This window comes from Pavona decussata, unplaced genomic scaffold, assembly GCF_977016875.1.
Source record: "Pavona decussata unplaced genomic scaffold, jaPavDecu1.1 SCAFFOLD_217, whole genome shotgun sequence".
NCBI lineage: Eukaryota > Metazoa > Cnidaria > Anthozoa > Scleractinia > Agariciidae > Pavona > Pavona decussata.
The window spans coordinates 1040612-1066567 of NW_028145622.1; the positions used below are offsets into that span (position 1 = coordinate 1040612).

At 37.3% G+C, this 25956-nt stretch overlaps 2 protein-coding genes across 12 annotated transcripts in view; both read left to right on the forward strand.

Moving 5' to 3' along the window:
* Positions 1–25956, forward strand: part of LOC146459731 (uncharacterized) — a 174935-nt gene that overhangs the window by 40126 nt on the left and 108853 nt on the right. For 3 of the 7 annotated variants that reach the window (XM_085089046.1, XM_085089045.1, XM_085089042.1), the window contains exons 14-17: positions 12520–12587; positions 12951–13110; positions 13327–13488; positions 13608–13685. The exons of 2 other annotated variants lie outside the window; for them this stretch is intronic. In XM_085089046.1, the coding sequence (XP_084945172.1) occupies positions 12520–12587; positions 12951–13110; positions 13327–13488; positions 13608–13685 (468 nt within the window). Of the gene's footprint in view, positions 1–12519; positions 12588–12950; positions 13111–13326; positions 13489–13607; positions 13686–16959; positions 19915–20322; positions 20515–25956 lie in introns of those variants that run through there. 2 more of the 7 variants (XM_085089047.1, XM_085089048.1) reach the window with 2 other exon arrangements.
* Positions 4001–25956, forward strand: part of LOC146459734 (uncharacterized) — a 159204-nt gene continuing 137248 nt past the window's right edge. For 4 of the 5 annotated variants that reach the window (XM_085089049.1, XM_085089054.1, XM_085089056.1 and 1 more), the window contains exon 1: positions 4001–4049. The gene's annotated coding sequence lies outside the window, so the exon portion shown is untranslated. Of the gene's footprint in view, positions 4076–25956 lie in introns of all 5 variants that reach the window. The other variant, XM_085089060.1, reaches the window with a different exon arrangement.

Sequence of the window (25956 nt, forward strand, 5' to 3'; positions counted from 1 at the left end):
GACTATAAAATTGCGAATTATTTACCTGACAAAATTGTGTTTGCATTTTTTGGCCGAGAAAAGTTTGTGCTGAAAAGCAATATTTTAGATTTATTTAATCTTATTATAGTTTCGTTATCTTTTTTTTTTTCTATGATGCTTACATAGAACGTTAATAAGCAATCTGGCAGAGAAAGAGGAAATTTGTATCTAAAAAATTCAATACAGTAAGTGTGTAGATAAATTTCTTTCTTTACTACCGGCATACATTACTCATATGCCTCATTCTATGGAACTGTTATTTTCTCTTTCCGATTTATAAGAGCTTGATATTTGGTTATCAGCGACATTAATTTCAGAATTTATAACTACCAGAGGATAGGAATAGTAAGAAAAGACACAAAACCACAAAAAAAAAAAAATCTTAAAAGAAAAACAAGCAAAATAATTAATATCCTAGATTTAAGCTGCAAGAATGAACTCTTAAACGTAAGAATTACTGTTTAGTGGTGCAATTGAAACATGGTTTCTCTAAACTAGGAGTGCTGGAAATCGCATAAGAATAGTAAAGAGAGCTTAGTGCTCATACAGTTTCAATCACAATGTTTAATTAGAAATTGGTTCTGCTGATAATTGAATTGTTTTTGTTTTTGCCTGTTCTCCGTAATTATTTTAGATTTTTAAAACTGTGAAATTACGATTACAAGTGGAGCGACGAATTAAAATATATAGGACTGCAGATGATGGTGAAATGTCTTCCAATACTAGGCGCTCCAAGCTTTAGTTAGGTGTGTTATGTTAGTAGGTACCAACTAGCTGCTGGTTTACCTAGACACAAAAAAGCATCCCTATCCATGAAGCTTAGTTTTAGTTTTTTCATGTTGGCTAAAGTGGATTTTAGTCCTCAAATGCCAAATTGACATGCCTTCAGTTTAAAACAGTCTTCCTTTCAATAGTAACGCGAAACTCGATTATCTGGAATGATTCCCATTTACGCAAACCACCCGGATGGAAATTTACTACATAAATACGAAATGATTATAGCCTGTCTTAACCATATGGGAAGATGGATAACATGCAAAATGTATGAGCATCACGGTAAATCCCAATTGGAGTAATAAAAATGCATTACTTTGATTAGAAGCTCATAATTTCAGAAGTACGTCTGGACTCTTCAATTTTCCAGATTCTTATTCTAAAAACATGCACATGTAACTCGGTGCTCGTGGCAAAGACGCAGCCCCAGAGAGCAAAATAATCAAGTTTCAACTGTAAATATCATACTACGTTTAGTGTTATTATAAATAAGTAAAAAATATCGTTATAATATAAAATTGCCAATTCAAGTAAAAGTCAAACAAAAAATTTTCTAGGTGGGTTCAAACCTGATTAAAGATTGTATTTTTAAAATCATTTGATATTGTAAAACAAATCTGGTGTGCTTTAATTTGAGGTGGGTGTAAATGCTACATTTGGCTCACTCTTTTCTGCCACAAGGTCTAGAAACCTAAGTTTTATGAACACAACCTTTTGCTGAATTGCTAAGTAAATACGGTGTGGTATTAGGCCCTGTTTACATGGTGGGAAAAAGATCCTAGCACTAGGAAAGTCCTAGAAGGCGAAACAACTGTACTTTTCGTTTGGTTTACATGCGGGAATTTCGGTCAGGGTGGTTTCCAAGTGGAAAAGGAAATGAAGAAAAATTGTCGGCCTTTAGCAGCTGAACGCTTGGTCGCCGCCATGTTTGTTTTTAGTCTCTAGTACTAGGATCTTCGGAGCGAGGGTAGTTTACCTGGTGCCATGTTCTTCCTATCTCTCAGCTAGGAAAATCCCATTGCTATAAAGATCCTAGCGGTGGGACCAAGTACAACCTTTTGCATGGAAACTGAATACAGAAAACATATGGCGGTAGGGTGATCCGCCTTCAAGGATCTTCCTCTCTTCACGTAAACGGCACCTTAGGTAACAATGTTTCTTACGTACAGATTACGTTGTAAAAACTACATAATATAATTATTTTAATGCTTAATTTAGGGTGGTGATTCAGTGTTCATCGCGCGATTATTTATAAGTGCACTTACAAGTAAAGGTGATCAGCATCAAAGTTCTCCTTGTAATATCAATGCTTACTTAACCCCTGAGGACATAAGAATTAAGGATTTGATCACCCCAGGTGAATTTTCTTGATAGCTAATGACTTCTCCTCAGTACGTTTAAAAGAAAAGTATGGGGACAAGGCAGGAGAATTTGTTCTCTGATATAAGGGGTTGAAGGGTTAATAATAATTTTTTTTTGTGTGTAGCCGGATTCTAAATGTCATATCACTCTAACTGTCACATTACTTCAAAATAAGATAAGCAAAACAACAATAATTCTTACGTCACTGGATAACCCCCTGGTTAAGACGGTATGTTTTTAGATTGTAAATGTTAACACATGTCGCCAAGAAATAAAACCTTTCTTCTTTGAAGCAACGTTGCTTAACTTTCTGTGAAACAACGAAGCAGTGGGAATGCAGATCTCAGAAAGATTCTGTAGCCAAATGGCTTGGGTGTCATTTTTCTTTGACAAGAGAACTTGCTTCACATTGCGTGTTTCGCATCCATGGAGTATAAATTTAACATGTGAGCTGTTGTAGAAATATAAAAAAAATGCGACAAAGTAGCAACCTTTTTGAGGATGGCAGGTTTAATATTATCCAATCACTTTATGATAGGAAACACTTAGCGAGCCAATGATTTGAAAAGTTATTTTCTTTAACTAGAAAATTTGCAGAGATTTGCAATAATGTGATGGAAACTTTGGAGAATTGAGACGAACTAGCATCCCATCCCGGGGAGTGGGAAGGAAAGGGGTTCCTCTACGTCCCTAAGGGGGGAGGAGGAAGACCGAGCAAGGCTGGGTAGGGCTTTTGAGCAGAGCAGAGATGTTCTGTTTATTACCTCGCTGCAGGACATTCCTGTATATATCGTCAGTAAACTCACTATACCTCATTGAAAATTTGTTAAAAAGTCCACTGAAATAGCCAAAAGTACCCATTACGGGTAAAGATATTTTGCTTTCAAGACCCCTGATTTTAGCCAGTACGACTAACAAAGTAATATTCAAGGACAAAAATATTCGTGGATGTTTGTTTTGCCGGACAAATGGAGTATCAGCAAGTAACTGCACGCAAGAATCATCGGACGTCGTCGCTTTTTCGCTTTCAACTGTGATTTTTCCCATCACTTGTTTCTCCCATCTTGAACTTGAATCTGCCGCTGATTCTCTCAGGTTTTATAAGTCAAAGAACGTTTTATTGAAACATTTAGAGCGCCTAAAGCTTCATCCAGGGTTGAGATTTCACAGTCAGTAAAACACGCTTTTTAGACGTTCGGTCGGGAAGAAAGCTCGAACATCATTACTTAAAAATTTCTGAAGGTAACTGTAAACTAGTGTCGTTTAAATTTTAGTTTTCAAAGCCGAACTGTGAGACCTGAGAGTTCATTGCGTGCGAAAATCCTTCATGACTGTGATTGATGTGACGAGTGCAGAGAGATTGCCATTTCAGCGCAGCCCTCACCCCACCCAGTATTAATAATAATAATAATAATAATAATAATAATAATAATAATAATAATAAAAATAATGATAATGATAATAATAATAATAATAATAATAATAATAATAATAATAATAATAATACCCGTGTAAAATGTCATTGTTTTTCAGCTGGAGCTAATAAAAATTCAACACCATTGTTTGATTTTGTTTAACATTATTTTTTAGAACCAGTTATGTTTCTGTTTCATTTTCCCATGCAACGAGTTAATAAATGAAGTATAATTGATAAATTCTCTAAATAGCCTAAGCGAAAACTCTTAACATGGATAGCAATGGAATATTTCCAGTTTCCATTTCTGCTCCATATTAATCTTGTCAAAGTGTATTTTCAACGTATGACGTCGCAACATTCGACAAACAAATTTTGGTTTCTTGGAGTGAAGATAGAGTTCCGTGATTTTGAGGTTTACTTTTCAATGTGAGATTCGTCGAAACAAATCACTGAAAACTCATCAAACGTAAGTGAACAGTATCAAGATACAAAAGGTTTGAGGTAAGGACAACTTTAAAATCAAGTTTAAACTTTAAAATCATGTTTTGTGTGTGAACTAAAGGGTTCACGTAATTTAACAGTTTTTGTTTTTAACGAAGGGATATGAACAACCCAGTTAGACAAACTCGATTAGTATCTTTTTAGCGGTCGGTTGTTTTCTGTAGTCTTGCGTTTCTCTTTTGGCTGACTGGTCACCGAATGGAGATGAAGCTCGATAAAAGCGTGTAAAGTATTTTGTAAATTAGCTAAACACAATATTCCCCATGCATTTGTTACACCAAAAGTTGGGAGATTTTTTTTCTCAATTATTCCACGATCGTGAGTTGGATATGAGATGATAGATAGCCAACGAGACTCTTTAAGCGCCGAGTTGGCTATATATAGCTGTAATCATTTGATATCCAACAAGCGCAAGTGGAATAATTGTTTTTTGAAAACACTCAAGAAAAATTGCTAGATATGATCTTGCTAATTTCTTCTTTATGACAATTTAATGGTCGCTATTTCTCTGGTATGGTATAATGGCTCATATACCATGGCAGTTAAGCCAATCAAATCTCTGAAAAAGCATGGCAGTTTTAAATAAAATAATATATATCGTAAAGGGCATTTGCACGAGCGGAGAATATTTTCAAGAAAAATTAGATTTTTTTCATGAAATGTTACCAGGGACTTTCAATTTGCATGCAAGAAACCGAAACAATCGACTTCAAGCGTCGGAATTATTTATCTTGTGGTTGAACTGTTTCTCGGAAAAAAAAATTAACATGCTTCGAAGCAAGTCACATAGAATTCATCGTCCGAAATACCTTGTAAAGACACTTGAAGTTTCCGCGAAGTATAACTATAAAACTATTGTATCGGTCGATTGTCTGGCGTACTTCACACGTTACAGATTAAGCTAGAAAGGCAGCAAAACGCGGCTAGACAAACTTGACATTTTTCTTCTCTGATTGCGACTGAAGATGGAAATCTTACTAAATATGCTCATTACAGCTATTTTATCTAAAACTGTGCGCAAATGGAAATTCGTTGAATTTTGTTTTCTGGGTTGAAAGTTTGAAAAAGAAACATTGCTGTCGTTCATTTGTCTAAAAGCTAATTCATGTGCATGAACTGTAAATTGAACTCTACCGTACCGAGAAACTCGCATGCAAAAGATTCATGCTAATTCTACAGTTTGAGGAAAACGAAATCCCAATTCATAGAATACTGCACCAGCGGTGAGTTTAAAAGAAGACAGGCAAACAGCTTGAATATGTAGGATTTTTTACAATGAGTCTTTAGGAATTCCGTGCCATGAATCGCTCTGCCTTTTACTACACCAGATACAGCTTGGGCTATGCGCTGAGTTTTCAGGAATCGCATTATTAATAAAAAGTACATTTTCACCTATGACGTCGTAAAATGCGGTAAATATTTCGGCGCCTTTTTTTTTTTGAAGTTTCAATGTTGGCTTCATCTCAGAAAATAACTCCTAATAAATACTTCAGTTTCTTGGAATGAAAATGTAGTCATTACCACGCTTTTGAATTTCTACTTTTCAAGGATAAGTTTGTCGTGGCAAACACAATGATTATCTTGTTTCGGCAATTCATACTGTTTCAAAACAAGAAAACGTTTGAGTGTAATTCAACACTTTAGAGAAGAACCAGTCAACCCTAAGTTTTCTTCTCCGTCCTGCATAATTCGTGCAGTGTTTGCAGTTAATTAATTCATTGACATCCTATAAGGTAATAATTTATTTCGGTTTCTGTGAATAAAGATATAGTTGCTTTTATTATTTTTTTTTATTTATCTTTTGTTTTTGAAGCTCCCTTTTCAGCGTGAAATACGTCGAAGCCAATCACTACTGAACACTGAGGGCTGTATAACTTAAGTAAACTAACAGATCGAGGAGAAAGATAACAACAAAGCGTTTAGACGGACAGAGGATGAATATCTCACCAAATTGTGCTAATTTTGTTATCTGAGCTAATAGCTGTGTAGCTTGCCTAATCAGGGAGGGAGAGGGTGAGAGATAAAAAATGGGGGACTGTCCCTCTTTTGTCCACTTATTTTTCCTCGCACCCCCTCCCCCTCTTCCTCGCTAAATATTACACCAGCTACGCAGGCTATTAAACTGAATGCTCTTTTGTGCCAGAGTTAGAAACTGTTCACACAAGCATAATTCGTAACAAAATTTTGTTAAAAAAAATTCCTTGCTGTCATTTGGTTGACTAAGGAAATTTTTACCTCGTGAATTAAATAGGGAGAAACTAATATGGACTTCCGATTGATGAAGCTTGCATTAAAGTTTTTTTTTGCCGAACGTAAGAATTCCACAAACTGACGTGACGCCACTCAAACGTATAAGAAAACGGGCATACACGTTCCTTGCGTGCGAGGAATCCCAACGTAGGATTATAGGCTTGCGATTTCCACCCTGAACGCAAGTATACGGACCTCTATACGTATAACCAAAGACCAAACAACATGAAAAACAAAAACCAAAACTTCTGGCGTTGGCTGAGAAATACATGGCCTCAAGTAAAGTTATTTAAAGATACGCGGACCGCTACGGAAACCTAGTTTCCTCTTCAGTGAAAGCCATTTAGTTCATAATTACCTTAAAAATACTCAGTGTCTGTATGAAAAAAAAGTAAAAAGCGTTCAATTGACCTTTAACTATGATTTTGTCTTTTGCTATTTCTAATTTTGTAGGAATTGTCATATTGCGTGACTGAAACCAGCAATTCTTTTTCTCGTTTTGTAATCTTTGGTAAGCGTTTCGAAATTTTTTCGTCGGTTATCATGGGAGAAACATAAAACGTTTAGATGGGACGTCATTTAAGGATGACGAAAAATATTTTCTGTGTCAGAAAATGCATCCTTTATCTAAGTAGTGAGTGTGAAATCCCAGTAAAATATATGCGAGCACAGACCTCTCCTTAGCACCCCGAGTCCTGATAGGATTTTTAATGATTGACTTCTGTTCCTTAAGTCTAGTCAGTAAGATTCTTGTCTATGAAGTTAGTTGAATGTTATGCCTCTTTGAAACATAACCGTTTGTTCTTGAAAAAACAATAAATGGAGTAACTAATGTGGACGAATGAAATTTTCTCCTGTAGCTAGCCACCTTAAGAAGTCACGTGATGTAAATCATACCCTGGGCTTCTGAGGTAGGTATTAATTTATTTCACTGTATTCCTATTTTAGCCGAATGAGCCAGCCTAGGTGAAGGGGAAGGGGGGGGGGGGGGGGGGAGGGGAGGGCGGATTCCCCCCACAATTAACAACTCCGAGAGTATTAAGAGTAAAGTAGGGTGAAAAATTGCTGACTTCACATGACGTTACATTGCGTCATTATTTCCCGAAAACGTCCATCTTGGTCCTTTTCTTCGCCCCTAGAACTTACTGGTCTTTTGTTCATACAGACCATTATATTTTAAACTCTTTTAATGCAACAACAGTAACTTACAAACTAAACGAACGAGCAAAACTTCATTTCATAGCATTTTGAGGAAGACACTACTTGCAGCATTTATGGCGAGAAGTTCAACCAAAGCTGCAAGTGAAAGTGACGACACACCAGCTGGTGAGAAAACGCTGAATTTTGATGACGTCACCTTAAGAGGTAAGAAATATGTTACTTCCTTTTTCAGAAGACTGTAAAGAGCGACCTCAGTATTGAACATAATCCTTCCCCTGAAAAAGGCAAGAATTATTGCCGAAACGATGGGTTTTTATATTAGTATTTGTCATTTAAACTAAATGAATTTTTTAATATGAATGCCGATTGTTCTTTTTGCTTTGCGGTGAGTCCACTTGGTTATAAAAACTCCATTTTAAAAAGCAATATGCTATATGAAAAAAAAAATCATAGTATTTGCGCAAACTTTTCTAGCTAAAGCGATTATCTAAAAACTTCCTTTCCTTTACGTGTCTTAAGTCTCTACCCGACCAGCAATTACAGAGTGACACTCTAATCTGACTATTCCACACTCAAAGACCTATAGGTAGATTGCTACGAGTGATGGATTGTGGTTTCGTTCGGCTAAAGCAATTAGGAATAGACATTGTACCGACCAACAAAGGATTTTTTCGACATCTCCTTTGCTTAACTCTTGTTTAATCTCCTATGTTAAACAGCGTTTCGTTGCAAGTCACTGTTTTAATTCCCAACGTCTCTTGCCACAGAGTCAGTTTTAAAACACCCTGAAGAAGAAGAAGAAAAGCCATGCCTTTCGAAATATTAGAGAAATATATTTCCCTGACCGTGAAATCCGCCTTGCTATTTTCTGCATTAATTGTCTACAACTGCCTTTTTTTAAAGGATTCCCAATTTTGCTTTAAAGGATCCCACAACTCCCTGCTAGTACCAGACTCCTCATTTTTATCGGAGAGGGGAATAAGCCCCACTCTCCCTCCCCATACCTTATTTATTTCCACAAAATTACAACGATTTAACACTTTCACTATTCTTCTTGCAAGCCTTCCTCACCACAACTCGCTTCCCTATCCCACATTTTTGGCGATGAATAACACTTCTCATTTGCTTTCTTTTAGCCATAGCGGAGGTTTATAACACTGAAGGTAATGAGAGATACAGTCAGGAAGATTTCACCAACGCAATTCTCTTCTACACAAAAGGAATTCAAGTGAATTGTAAGGATGAAGAACTAAAGGCCGAACTGTACAGCAACAGGGCGGAGGCCTATTTTTGTTTAGGTTAGACCTTTTTAATTGTTTAGGCTTTGCCTAACTAAGATATTTAAATGCCGCAAATTTAAAGAGCACTTTGTATTGAAACCTCATTTATGTATTACCTCTCCTCTCTTTTCTTCTTCAGGAAATTATAATGATTCGCTGAATGATGCTAAGGTTGCTACTGACTTACAGCCATCATTGGTGAAAACGATTGTGAGAGGCAAGATTTCTAAAAAAAAATTATATCTCGATTTGCCGAGGCGGCGGTAGCTAGTAGATTCTGATGTGACAAAATTGAAATCTTAAACACGACTTAATGTTACATGCGCTGAAAATTAAGGAGCTGTTTACATAGAGGGAGGAAGATCCTAGCACAAGAAAGATCCTAGAAGGCGGATCAACTTTTCGTTTGGTTTACATGCAGAAATTTCGGTCGGAGTGGTTACCAAGTGGAGAAGGAAAAGAAGAAAAATGGTCGGCCGTTTGCAGCTGAACGCTCGGCTACCGCCATATTTGTTCTTTTTTGTCCCTAGGACTAGGATCTTCCGAGCGAAGGTAGTTTACATGGAGCTAGGATATTCCTAGTGTTAGGATCTCCCTATCTCTGCTAGGAAGTTCCTAACAACTTTTTGCATGTAAACTGAATGGTCCGCTCTCTAGGATCTTCCTAGTGTTAGGATATTCCTCCCTCCATGTAAACAGCCCTTTACTTTGCACTTATGCTCGATTAAGTTATGCATCATAAAGTTTAATATACCGCTTCAGTATAGATGTTATATGCAAAATGTTAGTATTTTGACTTCAAAGAAGTACTTTGAAGTCAATTGTGGCTAAGCATACTCGTAATTACACACCGAAGGTGGCTTTGCTTGGGTGTCGGTCAGTAATATTATACGAGCCACCCTATTTTTAAGGGAAAATAATACCGAACTAACATTATTCTTTTTTATGAGGAGCAAGTGCCTGTGTTCAGCTGAATCAGTTTGAGGAAGCCATCACGTGGTGTGATAAAGGATTAGCCGTATCCTTTATTACAGATGCTACCACGTAAACTACTGATCAAATTAAAACTTTATTATTTTCGTTCATTCCTGATTTTAGGTGCCATCTTATGCAATACTGATCAGGACAAATGATTCCTTTGTTTTTTCATGAATATTTCAATGTTTCTGTTTCTCTTAAATTCTCGAAGAGAAAACCAAGCAAACAAACGGACAAGAAGTAAAGATACCACATGCATATGAAATTTTGATATTGGAACAACCAGACTTTGTTGGACTTAAGGAACCGTTCTGTCAATGAACAGAACAAGCTGCAAGATGCAGGCGGAGAGGACAATGCAAATGAATCTGACGTCACAACTGCTACAGTAACTGAGAAAACACTGGACAATGACGATGAAACTACTTTAAGAGGTAAGGAGATTTAGTATTGATATTAATGATCACTTATGGTCAAATAGCTTAAGACAGATTTATTGGGAAGCTGAGAGTCTAAAGCCGGCGACACACCTGGCGTTTTTGTACGTCGATCGCTGCGATTGGCGAATGCCCGGTGCAGCGATTGCGATTTTCGTCGATCGCCGCGATCGGCGTATAAAATCGCCGATACCTGGCATGTCAGATATCGGCGATTAATTTCGCCGGCATTCGCCAAGTGTTCCTATTCCCGCCATTTTCTACGTTTATCGCTGCGAATCGCCAGTAAAACCCAACCAACAGGTTGGGCGATTTTATTACATGAGTTTTCAAAACTTCCACAAGGCCCCGATCGGCGAAAAAAAATCGCCATGTGTGTCCGTATCAATCGCCAAGCGATTTTTGCTGGCGATCAAACTCGCCGAGATTAGCCTATAAAATCGCCAGGTGTGTTGCTGGTTTAAGGCTAGACGAAAAAGGTCTTAAGAAGATTCCGCTGAAAAAGAAGGAGTATTTAAAATTGTCTAAGACTTGTTCCAGTTCATGGCTATGTTATGAGCATTACAAAAATGAAATAAAAAATGGGGGTCACCGTGCTCGTTTTTGTGCAACCTGGATGGCTATTATAGTAAATAGATGACCCACGAGGTTTATATTAGGAACGCTAGTAATCAGAAAAGGGAACTATCATTTCTAGAAAAATTAATTTCTTGCATTAAAATATCGAAGCAGTTCAACAAAATTTACTTTAATCTTACACAACGAACTATTTTAATTGAACTGGAATAAAGATTATGAAAGAAATTAAAGATCTTGCTGCGTGTGCACGTAAGCAGCACTACCTCAATACGTGCTTTTTGAAGCATTAAAACAAAAATATTTCAAAGTAGAGTATTAAACTTTTCTTTAAATCGCTATATATAGTGGTCAACCGTATGACATTTAAATTAATGCATTAAAAAATGGGGGTCACCGTGCTCGTTTAGAAGAAAAGGACCATTTATTTTCCTGCCGAGCTTAACCTCAAGGAAATCCCGTAATGTTGTGCGTGCGCGCGCTAAATGACGCGAAAAATTATGCGCAGCAAGGATGCGCAATGCAATTCGGTGGAATCACCTTAAGGAGTATTCATGATATTACGAGATTCTGTTAAGGGGGGGGGGGGGGTGGGGAGTCGGCATATCGTCAGTCTGTCTGGTTTGAAAACATTATGACCCCCTCAAATCCCTGGGCTGTTATTCATGTTGGCAATAAAACCTAGTTTGTAAGGGCTTCGGAAGTCTGGCCCCAGTAACCAAAAAAAGCCCCCAAGAGAGCCAATAAGATTGCCCGACAAGAAAGAAAAGTACTTCAGAACCTTCCTTTAAATGACCTACGATACGACGAAATCGTATAATTGAGTAGATATCATCGAAACTGCCATAGTAGCACCTTTGCTGGAAAAACTCTCGATGCAGCTTCTAATGAAGGCTTTTTTTGAAACTTTATTCAGAACTAAATGCAAGATGCCTTTTAATTTCCTTCATTTTAGCAAAAGCAGAGCTCTTCAAGGATGAGGGCAATGATGAATTCAGAAAGAAAGATTTCAGCAATGCCATATAGCTTTACACCAAAGGAATCAAAGTAAATTGCAAGGATGAAGAACTGAAGTCCAAACTTTACAGCAACAGAGCAACAGCACATTTTGTTTTGGGTGAGAAATTTTTAGGTTTTCACAACGTTGTCAAGTTTGTGTATTTTCATAAATTAACGTTAATCATCCGCTCAACAACACCATATATTTCTTTTCACTGATTTTCGCGCAGGTAATTTCCATGATTCACTTAGTGATGCAAAGACTGCCACGGACTTACAGCCGTCTTATATCAAAGCGATTGTTAGAGGTAAAGAATCACTTAAGCGAAACTATGAGTAATTTACATTGTGATTCTAGCGAAGACAATATCCTTTCCGTATTTTGAAAACGTCTATTGCTCATGCTAAATGTAAATTTAAACATTGTAACTTCTCATCTAACCTTGAGGAAATGTCACCAGAGGCAATCAGAAGGAAGAAGGAAGACCTAGAACTCCTCCGGATTTTTAAAAAGGTGTTTAACCAAAACATCTAAAGTTATTATTTAACAGCAATAAGACAAGTAATGATGAAACTATAATCAGTTAAAATATTTGTAAAGTCTGTTGATTGCAGAGATTTTTGCGGCAGCCAGTTTTTGCGTGTTTGTCATCGATCAAGAAGAAGAAAGTTTTGCTACATTACTTATCGTCATCTCAGAACTGATTCGTGGAGGTACATACCAAGTATAATGCCGAACTGACAATATTTTGCTTTTTGTTAGGAGCAAGTGCCTGTGCTCAGCTGAATCAGTTTGAGGAAGCCATCACGTGGTGTGAAAAAGGATTAGCAGTATCCTTTATTACACATGATACAATGAAAATATTGATCAACTTCAAACTTTATTACTTTCCTTCATTCCTGCTTTTGGGCACCATCTTAGACCAAATTAATTAGAACAAATGATTTCCTTGATCTGTTATGATAATTGTAATGTAGCTGTTCCTCTTAAAAGAGAGACAGCAACATTACAATTATTCTTTTAAGAGAAACAGTTACTTTAAATTTAAAAATTCAAGAAGAGTAAAGTAGGAAAATTGAATGGACAAGAAATTCAGACATCCCACCAATATGATCTTTTGCCTAGTTTTCCGCATTTACCAACTATTGATATTTTTACAAGTATGTTCTTATACTAGACTTGACTTGTGTAAGATTGACAAAAACAACAAAACGTTGTTAAAATTAAGGAGCCGTTCTGTCAATGAACAGAACAAGCTACAAGATGTAGGCGGAGAGGACAATGCCAATAAATCTGACGTCACAGCTGCTACTGAGAAAACACTGAATACTGATGATGAAACTACTATAAGAGGTGAGGCCGAGTTTTATTAATGATAACTTATGGTCCATATAACTTGTTGCCAGTTTTATTGGAAAGATGAAGGTCTAAGACGAAATAGTTCTTAGGGAGTGTTCATGATTTGCTTTAATAAGTGTGTGGGGTAGGGTGGGGTGTGGGTTTGCCATGTTGTCAGCCTATCTTCTGGAAAAACAAATGCAAGATGCTTTTTACTTTCCCTCATTTTAGCAACAGCAGAGCTCTTCAAGAATGAGGGCAATGATAAATTCAGAAAGAAAGATTTCAGCAATGCCATATTGCTTTACACCAAAGGAATCAAAGTGAACTGCAAGGATGAAGAACTGAAGGCCAAACTGTACGGCAACAGAGCAACGGCACATTTTAATCTGGGTGAGGAGTTTTGAGGTTTCCACAGTTTTGGCAAGTTAACCATCTTTTAACAAAAAATGAGAGTGCTTTATCGTTTGTTCATCAACAACACTTATTTATTTTCATTAATTTTCACACAGGTAACTTCCATGATTCACTAAGTGATGCAAAGACTGCTACGAACTTACAACCGTCTTATGTCAAAGCCATTGTTATAGGTGAGGGTCACAAAAGGAAATGGTGATCATATGGTAGGCTTTAACGTCTGTTACTACAGTGTAATTATAACTCAAATCGTTGTAACAAGTCATCCAGTCTGGAAGAATTAAAACCTTCAGTAAAATCTCAATTAGACGAGCATTAATGAAACTATAACAGGTTATGTTCGCTGATTTGTTAAGTCTGTTGATTGGCCATATTTGGGAAGGCAACCAACTTTTTCATGTGTGATTTTGTATGTATATCACAAAGAAGGGATAGTTTTTCCAAAGTACTTATCTTATTTTATAACTAATTCTTGGAGGCAGGATACTGATCTAACATTAGTGAACTTAAATACTAAACTATTTTAATTTTGTGTTATTAGGAACAAATGCCTGTGTTCAGCTGAATCAGTTTGAAAAAGCCGTCACGTGGTGTGATGAGCGATTAGCAGTATCCTTTTCAAATTAACTTTGGAATATCCCGTTCAGTAGGTCATAAAGGGACTGGGCTCTAGTTTAAAATTGCTCAAATTGCGTCATTGAAAAAATGAACCCAATCGCCAGAGAGATCACATAAACTGACCAATTTTAATGTGATCTTTCTTTTGATGGATTCCAATTTCTGATTAAATTAAAAAAAAAAAAAAAAAAAAACTTATCCCCAGTTTCATTATGAACACAGGAACAGGCAACAGCAGAAACTTGACTACTGGCAAGGATCAACTTATTTAACAGGAATAAGTGGATTGTGACGTCATTTACTATATCGTTTACTTTATTTGGGGAAGTGGTACGCCAAGAGGGATCCAAATACTGACAGCGAGGACATTGATAATTTGACATTTACAAGTGACTCTCTTAATTTTAAAACCATTTTATCAGATCGCAGCCTTTTAAAACATTCTTTTGAACCTCTCTTTAGGTCTTTCAAGTTTTAGTCTTGCGGGATGAGTTAGGTGGAAACGTAGCTTGGCACACTGAGCCTCTTAAATGACATTATGTAAGTCAGTGCCAGACAATATAATATTAGGAAATAGTTTAATCTATAGATAATGACCACTCACTATTCGCTGTAAGGGTTTTTTAAATCCTTTATAGCACTTGTTTTTCACGTTTAGGAAATCTTGACTAATGTAAGATTGACGACAACAATAAGAAGTTGTTGGAATTAAGGAGCAGGTCGGTGAGCGAGCAAAACGACTTACAAGGTACTGGGGAAAAGGCAGCGAAGGATCTGTCAGAAACGCAAACAACAACAATTTAAGTTTTATCCATTGATCATTGGTTATTAATTTAAAAAACAAATTTAATTAGCAACGCTTATGGAACAGTTGAGTGAATTGATTCTATTAAAACCAAAACGAAAGCAATTACTGTGACTAATCACAACGGCACAATGGACCAATCAGAATTCGAAGCAAAAACATGTAACCAACAACGAACGCGGGAAAACACATGCAAGCAAGCTACGTTTGGTCGTTTGGTTTAGCTTCCACTGGTTGAATAAAAGGGGGCGGAATTTGCCAACCATTTAAAGAAGGCAGTGAAGCAAACGCGAAATTACTTTTGATACTCAATTTAAAATCAGTATAGAAACATGTTGAATTGCGAAGTTTTGATTGACTTACTGAATGTATCCTATACAGTCAAATATGTTCAGCATCCAGACAAAGTTGAAAACGATGTTCACAATCTATTGAAAATGATCGGGTGATCGAAATTTCTAACTGCTGGATCTTTCGGCGTTTTTTAACTCAATAAAACTAGCAATACTTATAAGTACGAGGCAAACGGCAGAATAGGAAAATGAGGAGTTTGTGTCTTTCAGTTGTAAAGTGTGTTATCAACAATGCGTACAGAATTTGGTTGTTTAGTATTTTTTCTTAAAGTCTGGAGATACCAGCGCCATTTGAAATGGAGTGTGTGGTAATTGTATTGCACTGCTAAATATCACCATCCTTTTTGTATTTACGTCTATAACGAAAGGCAGCGATGCCAATACACCTTTGAAGGAGTCTTGCATGAGTTAAGAAAAAGTCTCCCTAAGAACGTTCTGGTCGGTCAGACTTGAAAAATAGATTTGGCTTCTTTTTATGTATTGCAGGACTTTCACGTACAAATACCAAAACCACAATCCGCTTGATCGGACGCTTTACCTTTTACGAGTTTCAAAGGAGTTTTGGTTCATCCGAGAGAATCACCGCGAGGGTTTATGTCGAGGCTTAAATTAAGCACACCTTTAAACATGAATTTAACAAGAACTAACAAACTCTATAAGAAATAAAAAACACAGTCAGTTATATTAAATCTTCAAATTGACCGGCTTAATGAACACCTAAGATTTCTTTTTTGTTGTTGTTTAACGTCTTTTTGTCCGAAGTCGCAATAATTTAACTAAGCCGCCAAGAATATAATTAAAAAACATTTCGATGCATTTTTTCTTCCTTTTCATTGTCCGAGAGCAAACCACGTGAAATGCAAATAACTGCCTACAATTATTGGTCTGCTCATGCGCAGTACTGTCCAACAGTGTTTTGCTGCAAAAAGTATTCTTTCTCATGCGTTATTGAAACCACGCTCTTGTATGAAAATGGCAGATCGCTTCCCTGAGATGTCTTAGAGTGATTTGACATCTTTAGTTGATCAAAAAAACAGTAAGAATGCTAAAAAAGCAACAAAAGTTGCCCTTAACGTCTTTAGAGAGTATCACAAAAAAAGATAAATAAACTAAGAGTCACTCGTATCATCGAAAGACAAATTGACAACTGTTCTAGGAAAACTTTACGCTGAAGCCAGAAAAAAGAATGGCAAGCTTTACACCAAAAACAACAACAACAACAACAACAACAACAACGAAAACAAAAACAAAAAAACACGGCGATCGAATGATCAAACAATTATCGAACTCGGTTATCGCAAAATATCGTGATTTGTCAGTGTCTCGCGGATCGATTATTTGCCTCAGTCTTCAGATTCGGCAAACAATTGATCTGGTCGCCACTAAAAAATCACGATAAATTGCTCAACCTCCTTCAATAATTGTTTATTGGTCAGTGTTGTTTTTTTTTCTTTTTGTTTTTTTCATTAACTTACACCGCCACTGCCACACGTAGTTGTAATCGTCGTCTTATAACCTTTCTTTTTCTAAGCACTAAAGGAAAGTGTGTGTATGCGCCTATTTTAACAGGAAGTTTAAAACACATGATCAGCAAGCAACTTTTCCGATTCCATTTCATTCCACTAGTGGAATCAAATTGTTTCCAAAAACAGTTATGTTTACATTTGACAGCAAAAAGGCAGAGATGCAAACGAAAGCTGTAGAAAAAGTTGGAACTCTGGTAATAACATCCCCGAAAATCTCCGAGCAACACTGCAATACTATGAACGTGAACTTAAAATTGCAAAGGAAACGGGAGACAAATTACAAGAAGTGAAGATTTGTTGTCATCTTGGGAACGTTTATCACAGTCATGGGGATTTCAAAAAAGCCATACACTACCATGAACGTTGCCCAGAAATCGCAAGAAAAGTGGGAGATGTGTCAAGTGAAGGAAAGTCGTATGGTAATCTAGGAAGCGATTATCAGGGACTTGGAGATTTCCAAAAAGCCATTCCCTACCATGAACGTTGCCTAGAAATCGCAAGAAAAGTGGGAGACGTCAAAACTGAAGGGGCGGCGTATGGTAATCTAGGCATCGATTATGGTGAACTCGGAGATTTCAAAAAAGCCATTCACTACAATGAACGTAGCCTAGAAATTGCAAGAAAAGTGGGAGATGTGTCAAGTGAAGTAAAGTCGTATGGTAATCTAGGAAGCGATTATCAGGGACTTGGGGATTTCCAAAAAGCCATTCACTACCATGAACGTTGCCTAGAAATCGCAAGAAAAGTGGGAGACGTCAAAACTGAAGGGGCGGCGTATGGTAATCTAGGCAACGATTATGGTGAACTCGGAGATTTCAAAAAAGCCATACACTACCAAAACCTTTGCTTAGAAATTGCAAGAAAAGTGGGAGACGTGTCAAATGAAGGGGCGGCGTATGGTAATCTAGGCAGCGATTATCATGGACTCGGAGATTTCCAAAAAGCCATTCACTACAATGAACGTAGCCTAGAAATTGCAAGAAAAGTGGGAGACGTCACAACTGAAGGGGCGGCGTATGGTAATCTAGGCAGCGATTATCATGGACTCGGAGATTTCCAAAAAGCCATTCACTACCATGAACGTTGCCTAGAAATCGCAAGAAAAGTGGGAGACGTCAAAACTGAAGGGGCGGCGTATGGTAATCTAGGCAGCGATTATGGTGAACTCGGAGATTTCCAAAAAGGCATTCACTACAATGAACGTGGCCTAGAAATTGCAAGAAAGGTGGGAGATGTGTCAAGTGAAGGAAAGTCGTATGGTAATCTAGGAAGCGATTATCAGGGACTTGGAGATTTCCAAAAAGCCATTCACTACAATGAACGTAGCCTAGAAATTGCAAGAAAAGTGGGAGACGACACAACTGAAGGAACGGCGTATCTTAATCTAGGCAACGATTATGGTAGACTCGGAGATTTTAAAAAAGCCATTCACTATCATGACCTTTGCCTAGAAATTGCAAGAAAAGTGGGAGACGTGTCAAGTGAAGGGGCGGCGTATGGTAATCTAGGCAACGATTATAATGAACTCAGAGATTTCCAAAAAGCCATTCACTACCAAGAACTTTGCCTAAAAATCGCAAAAAAAGTGGGAGACAAAGTCTTAATTGGCGAAGCGTTTAATAACCTTGGAGCTGCCTTTAGCTCAATTGGTTCTTTATGCCGAGCTGTAGAATGTCATATAAACAGTATAAAGACGTTGAATGATGTAAGGCGCGATCTTGCGTTTAATGATGACTGGAAGGTGAGTCTGCGCCATTTGTACCAAAACGCATATTTTAATTTATGGCATTCGTTTTTAGCTCAAGGCAAGGGTATGGAGGCACTCTTATCGGCTGAGCAGGGACGTGCACAGGCTCTGAATGATCTCATGGAGTTCAAGTATGCATCCAAAAACACGCGAGCCGAATCTTGCACAGAAATAAAAACTATAACTGACATTTACAGTTATCTCCCTTCCAATACAGTTTTCATTGCGCTCAAGAACCAAGCAGTAGTTTTTTGGGTTTTACAGAGTGGAAAGGATGTACAGCTAAGAGAAAAACGGATCCCCGATGGCCAAGTTGATGCCGAGGATTTCTTGGACACCAGACTGAAGAAAATTCGTGGAAAAGCTTTTGTCGAATGTGAGGATCGTTCACTGGACTTGGCCAAAGGTGAAAATCTTTCAGATGCGAGATCCCCTCCCGGGAAGAAGCAAAATCAATCCTTCAGTCACCGTAATGGTGCCTTAGGTTTATTATATGAGACCATCGTGAGTCCTATACAAGATTTGTTGCTTGACAATGAAGTAATATTCGTTCCCGAGGGTCCATTGTGTTTGGCTCCTTTCGCTGCATTCATGGACTCAGATTCCAAGTACTTCTGCGAATCTTTTAGGATACGCGTAATTCCATCGCTGACGAGTTTGAAATTGATCGCAGATTGTCCCGCTGGTTACCACATTAAGAGTGGGGCGCTGATCGTGGGTGACCCTTGGCTAGAGGACGTCACTTTTGAGGGGACGAAGTTTCCGCAACTGCCATTCGCACGAGAAGAAGCGCAGACGATTGGGCGAATACTTCACACTACGCCGTTAATTGGAGAGCATGCAACGAAAAATGAAGTATTGAAACAACTCTCCTCGGTTGCTTTGGTGCACATTGCAGCACATGGGCGGATGGAAACAGAAGAAATTCTCTTAGCACCAAATCCTTCACCAGTATCACAAGATCCTGCCGAGGAAGACTTCCTTTTAACAATGAAAGATGTACTGAATGTTCACATGCGAGCAAGGTTGGTTGTGCTGAGTTGTTGTCATAGTGCTCGCGGGGAGATTAAGGCTGAGGGTGTGGTTGGCATCGCACGGGCGTTTTTGGGTGCTGGTGCTCGGTCTGTTCTGGTGTCATTGTGGGCGATTGATGACGAGGCTACTATGGAGTTCATGAAAATATTCTACCAGCACTTAATGAAAGGCGAAAGTGCAAGTGCAGCTCTGAACCAAGCCATGAAATCCATGAGAGCATCTGACAAGTTTAGTGACGTGGATTACTGGGCTCCGTTCGTACTCATTGGCGATGACGTCACACTAGAATTAAGCGGACAAGAGTAGCTGAGCTCCTCTGTAAGTAGATTGATCAACGTTTGAAATAAAAGTATTCACTAGCTCCCATTAAAGTTATTTGCAGCTGATCTCCTTTAACTTTTGAAATAACAGATGAGCGATCCCTTCCCCGTTATATGTTGTAAAGGTGTAGAAGTTGTTTTGGGGAACTATGTTATTCCTTTACAGAGGTCAAAAAAAAAATAAATAAATAAAAATCAAGAAATAAGAAAGAATACTCGGGCGCTACAACACTTTCGTGCATAGTTACTTCAGACATTTGTTGTTGTCCATAATATTTATTTGTGATTTATAATACTATTTACCAGAATAAAAACTTAAAAATATATTAACTTTTTAGCCTTCTAAATAGTATTGTACAATTGTTGTTGTTACTCAAATTTGCCTTTCTGTTGTTTTGCTTTATAGCTGCTGAACGCAGATCTGTGATAACAAGACCACGGGACCATTTGTGACGGCTTACACGATAAAGAAATCGTAATGAAAAGAAACTCGTTCAAGAGACTGTAAATTGCTTGTTAATTTTGAGTATCGTATGATTTTGACTGTTTAAATAGTGGAGAGAATTTTATTAGAATTGTGTTTAGATAAAGAATACAGTAGACTCTATAAAATTCCAAATCATTTACCTGACTAAATTGTGTTAGCATTTTTTGCAAAGAAAAGTTTGTTCTGAAAAGCAATAATTTAGATTGAGTCTTATGCTTTAGTCTTTTTATTTCTTCTTTGCTGCTTACATAGAACATTGTAAGCAAACTGGTAGAGAAAGAGAAATTGTTATCTAAAAAAAATTGCAAGACAATAAGTGTCCAGCTAAAAAAAAAGGTTGTAATTACGTTATAAGCTTTTTTTTTTGCTGGCACTACCGGTATATTACTCAGATGCCCGATAGTAAGGAACTATTAGATTTATTTCTTGATTTCGAAGACATTTATTTTAGAAATCGTAACCACTTGAGGATAGGAATAGTAAAAAAAAAAAAGAGGCAGAAACACACAAAAAAAAATAAAGAAAAAAGAAAAAAATCACCAATAAAAACAAGAAAAAAAATTAATTCCCTAGATTTAAGCTACATTTAAGTAGTGTTTCGTGGTGACTAATTGAAACATGGTTTCTAGGTATTTATTTTAAACGAACTAGGAGTTCTAGAAATTAAATAAGAATTGAAAGGGCTCAGAAAGTTTCAATTACAATGTTTAATTAGAAATTGATTCTGCAAAAACTGAATTCTTTTTATGCCTGAGCTCCGTTTGTTTTAGATTTTCAAAGCGGTGAAATTACGATCACAAGTGGCGCGACGAATTAAGATTTATGAGACTGTAGATGACGCTAAAAGTTTCTCCAATACTAGGCTCTCCAAGCTTTAGTTAGGTGTGTAATGTTGGTAGGTACCAGCTAGCTGCTGGCCTTACTTAGACACAAAATCAACCCTAACTTGATAGACCACCATGTCAGTTTAAAATAGTTTTCGTAAAGAGAAAATCGATTATCTGGACTCCTCGATTTTCCAGATTCTTACTCCGAGTTACTGAATTCTTGATATGTAGTACCGAGTCGAGATTTCTAAAAAAAAACATGTGCAGGTAACTAATTGCCAATGTGGGAAAGGCACAGCATCAGAGAGCAAGATAATCAAGTTTCAACTGTAAATAGCAAAGTACGTTTACCTTTAGGATAAATGATAATTTGTAGCACGATGAGAAAGAGCAACATAGAAGCTCAAGGCAGCCATGCTTACTACATTTAGTCTAACGTCTTCTCATTGAACATTAAATATCTAAAATTAACGCCCCGTTTTCTGTCGCAACGAAATAAAACTATTTTGAGGTATCTCCAAGAGTTAACGTGGCGATATCGAAAGAAACTTTGATAAGGGTCGGGATAGGCCCTTGTGGAAACTACAAAAATTGCAAAATTACTTCAAAATTGAATTTTAAAACGTTGCGGGTATAACAACAAAAAAATGGTCTGTTTAATTTTTCATGACAACCGAGGTGGAAATGTAATTAAAGATCTTGGTAACCATGAAATTTGTAAATATTGTCAAGATGTCAATTAAAATGCAAAATAACAAAAATTTATATAAAAAAAAATCACGACGAAAATGTGAAACGGAAAGCCTGACAATTTACCTTTTTCGTATGGTTACCGTGAGAAATATCATTAGAAATATAAAATTTGCAATTCTAGTAAAAGTTTAAAAAAACATTTTCTGGGTGCGTTCAAACCTGATTTAAGATTGTTTTTTAAAAACGTTTGATATGGTAATGAACATGACCTTTTGCTGAATTCCTTAGTAAATACGGTGTGGTATTAGGCCCTATTTACATGGTGGGAGAAAGCTCCTAGTGCTAGGAAAGTCTTACAAAGCGGAAAAAACTTTTCGTTTGGTTTACATGCAGGAATTTCGGTCAGTGTGGTTGCCAAGTGAGAAAGGAAAAGAAGAAAAATTGTTGGCAGCTGAACGCTCGGTCGCCGTGCGCTATGTTTCCTGTTAGATCCTAGCGGTAGGACCAAGTACAACCTTTTGCATGAAAACTGAATATAGAAAACATATGGCGCTAGGTTGATCCGCCTTCTAGGATCTTCCTCTGTTCATGTAAACAGCACCTTAGGTGACAATGTTTCTTACGTACAGATCACATTGTAAAAGCTATATACAGCTGATTCGACAAAGGTTGTCCAAAAAAAACGTAAAAGCGTACGCGACAATGCCGAAAGGTAGCAAGGGAAAAAAGCCCATAATCCATATTGCCCTCCATTTCAAATCTGCTATACGGTCAAGGGATTATGAGCTTTTATTGAAATTTAGTGTGTATTTCCCAGACTACCATTCGGCATTGTCGCGTACGCTTTTACACTTTTTGGACAACCGTGGTCGAAACAGCTGTAATAGAATTATTTTAATGCTTTATTTAGGGTGGTTATTCAGTGTCCATCGCGCGCCTATTTATAAATGCACTTACGCTCAATCAATCTTTTCCTTAATCATGGTACGATGTCAAAACTTTATTAACCCTTTACGGTGTAAGCCCTAGTTACGGTAATCAGGATCAAAGTTCTCCTTGTAATATCCATGCTTATTCAATCCCTCAGGTCAGGAGAATTAAGGATATGATTACCCTAGGTGAATTTTCTTGATAGTTAATGACTTCTTCTCAGTATTCTTACAAGAAAAGTATGGGGACAAGCCAGGCGAATTTGTTCACTGATATTAGGGGTTAAAAAGAGTTAATAATAAATTGGTTTTTCACACGTGTGTAGCCTGATTCTGGATGTCATCTTTTCAACTGTCGCTAATTTCAAAATAAGATAGGAAAAACACCCCAATAATTCTCACGTCACTGGATAACTCCCTGGTTAGGCCGGTATGTTTTTAGATTGTAAATGTTAACACATGTTGCCAAGAAATAAAACCTTTCTTATTTGAAACAACATTGCTTTACTTTCTGTGAACAACGGAGCAGCGGGAATGCAAATTTCAGGAAGATTCTGTGGCCAAATGGTTTGGGCGTCATTTTTCTTTGACAAGAGAACTTGCTTCACATTGCGTGTTTCCCATCCTTGGCGTATAAAATTAGCATGTGAACTGTTGTAGAAATATATCACAAATGCAACCTTTCTGAGGATGGCAGGTTTAAATTAACGAATCACTTTATTGATAGGAAACACTAAGCAAGCTAATGATTTGAAAAGTTATTTACTTCAACTAGAAAATTTGCTTTGCATTATCTCTCCCCACCTCGAAGTACTGCAAATAATACAGCAATGGAAACCTTAGAAAATTGAGACGAACTAGCAACCCATCCAGGAGAGTGGGAAGAAAAGGGGTTCTTCTACTTCCTTTATGCCTGAAAAAACTGGAAGATGATTGTCTTAATGGCCAGCTACCCTCTCGGCTCGCATCGGGCATAGTCATTTGTTTGAAGCACGTTATTAAGACCTTGGGAGACTTATCACGAAGACCTCACAAAGAACATTATTTTGGCTCACAATTTACCCGCCACTGTGTATCATCTTGCTTTAAAGAATTTGAAGCATTCACACTGTGCTTAAACGAAAAGAATCAATCAACGTTCGTTATAATTAACTAGCGTCTTTTCCGCGTCCAGCCCCAAGCTTGAAAGCGGAGATCAGTGGTGACGTATATAACTGCATTTTAAGTATTTTGATGTAAAAAAAAGTTGACTTCTCGTTGGATGCCCCCGTGATCGATGTATTCTGTCCTTCCATTGGAGAATTTGAAGCCACTGGTACACCTAAGGAACAGTCGACTCCCGATAACTCGAACTCTCGTTAACTCGAACCTCGAACCAAAATCGATTTCCCCTGGATTTGCGTTATACATTTATTGTGATTTTACCCTCGATAACTCGAACTTCCCGCTAACTCGAAGCAATTTTTGTTTCCCTTCAAAAAAATCAATACCGTAGTCCAAAAACATTAAATTTATTTTGAAGCAGCCGTGTATTCTTTCAGTCTTTTTTCCCGTTATACAAAGCGTGTCAGTCCAGTTCTAATTCTGGTTTCGCTGGTTTGGGGTACATTTTACTACAGTGTATTGTATCTTCATAAAGCTTTACTGCTTAATTCTTTCTCCTTGAAAAATTTTGAAGGACAATCGAAAGTAAAGCGCCAGGCCGTATTACTTGACTATTTCTAGAAAAAGTAAATCGCAGAAACTCTGTATCAGAAGCCCGACGTTGTTGTTTTTAAAACCTGCAAAGTTCGCAGTACCCATAGTCTTCTCCTGCTACTTTGCTTTGTTTTGTTTTACGTTACGTTACGTTACCTTCTGATTTATAATTTGGAAATATTCCCCCATTTTCACTCGACCTCTCTACATTTAAATTTGATTAAAATGTACACTGTGTGAATAGAAAGACGCATTAAACAACGTTTTTTCTTTATTTCCGGTCATTTGTCCTCAACTCCCGATAACACGAACCTTTTTCAATTTCTGTTTAAGGTTAGACTGAGTTGCCGGGAGTCGACTGTATCAATGTCAGGCTGTAAGGGGGGAGGGGGAAGACGAAGAAAGGCCGCTAGGTTCTTTTGAACAGAGCAGAAATGTTCTGTTTATTGCCTCGCTGCAGGACATCTGTGTATCGTCAGTAAACTCAATATACCTCATTGAAAATTTGTTAAAAAGTCCACTGAAATAGCCAAAAGTACCCATTACGGGTAAATATATTGCTTTCGAGCCCCCGGATTTTAGCCAGTACGTTTAACAAAATCATATGCAAAGCCAAAAATATTTGAGATGTTCGTTTTGCCGGGCAAATGGAGTGACAGAAAGAAACTGCATGCAAGAATCATCGGACGTCGTCGTTTTTCCGCTTTCAATCGTGATTTTTCCCATCACTTGTTTCTCCCATCTTGAACTTGAATCTGCCGCTGATACTCTCAGGTTTTATAAGTCAGGGAACGTTTTATTGAAGCATTTAGAGCGCCTAAAGCTTCATCTAGTGTTGAGACTTCACAGGCAGTACAACACGCTTTTTAGAGGTTTGGTCGGGATGCAAGCTCGAATAATATTACTTAAAAATTTCTAAACGCAATTTCAAACTAGTATTGTTTCAATTTTAATTTTTGAAGCCGAACTGTGAGACGTGAGAGTTCATTGAGAGCAAAAATCCTTCATGACTGTGATGGATGTGCCGAGTGCAGAGACATTGCCAATTCAACCCAGCCCTCCCCTCCCCCCACCCAATAATAATAATAATAATAATAATAATAATAATAATAATAATAATAATAATAATAATAATAATAATAATAATAATAATAATAATAATACCCGTGTAAAATGTCATTATTTTCCAGCTGGAGCTAATAAAAATTCAACAACATGGTTTGATTTTGTTTAACATCATTTTTTAGAACCAGTTATGTTTCTGTTTCATTTTCCCAACGAGCTAATCAAGAATGAAGTATAATTGATAAATTCTCTAAATAGCCCAAACGAAAACCTTTAACATGGATAACAATGGAATATTTCTCCAGTTTCCATTTCTGCTCCACATGAATCTTGTCAAAGTG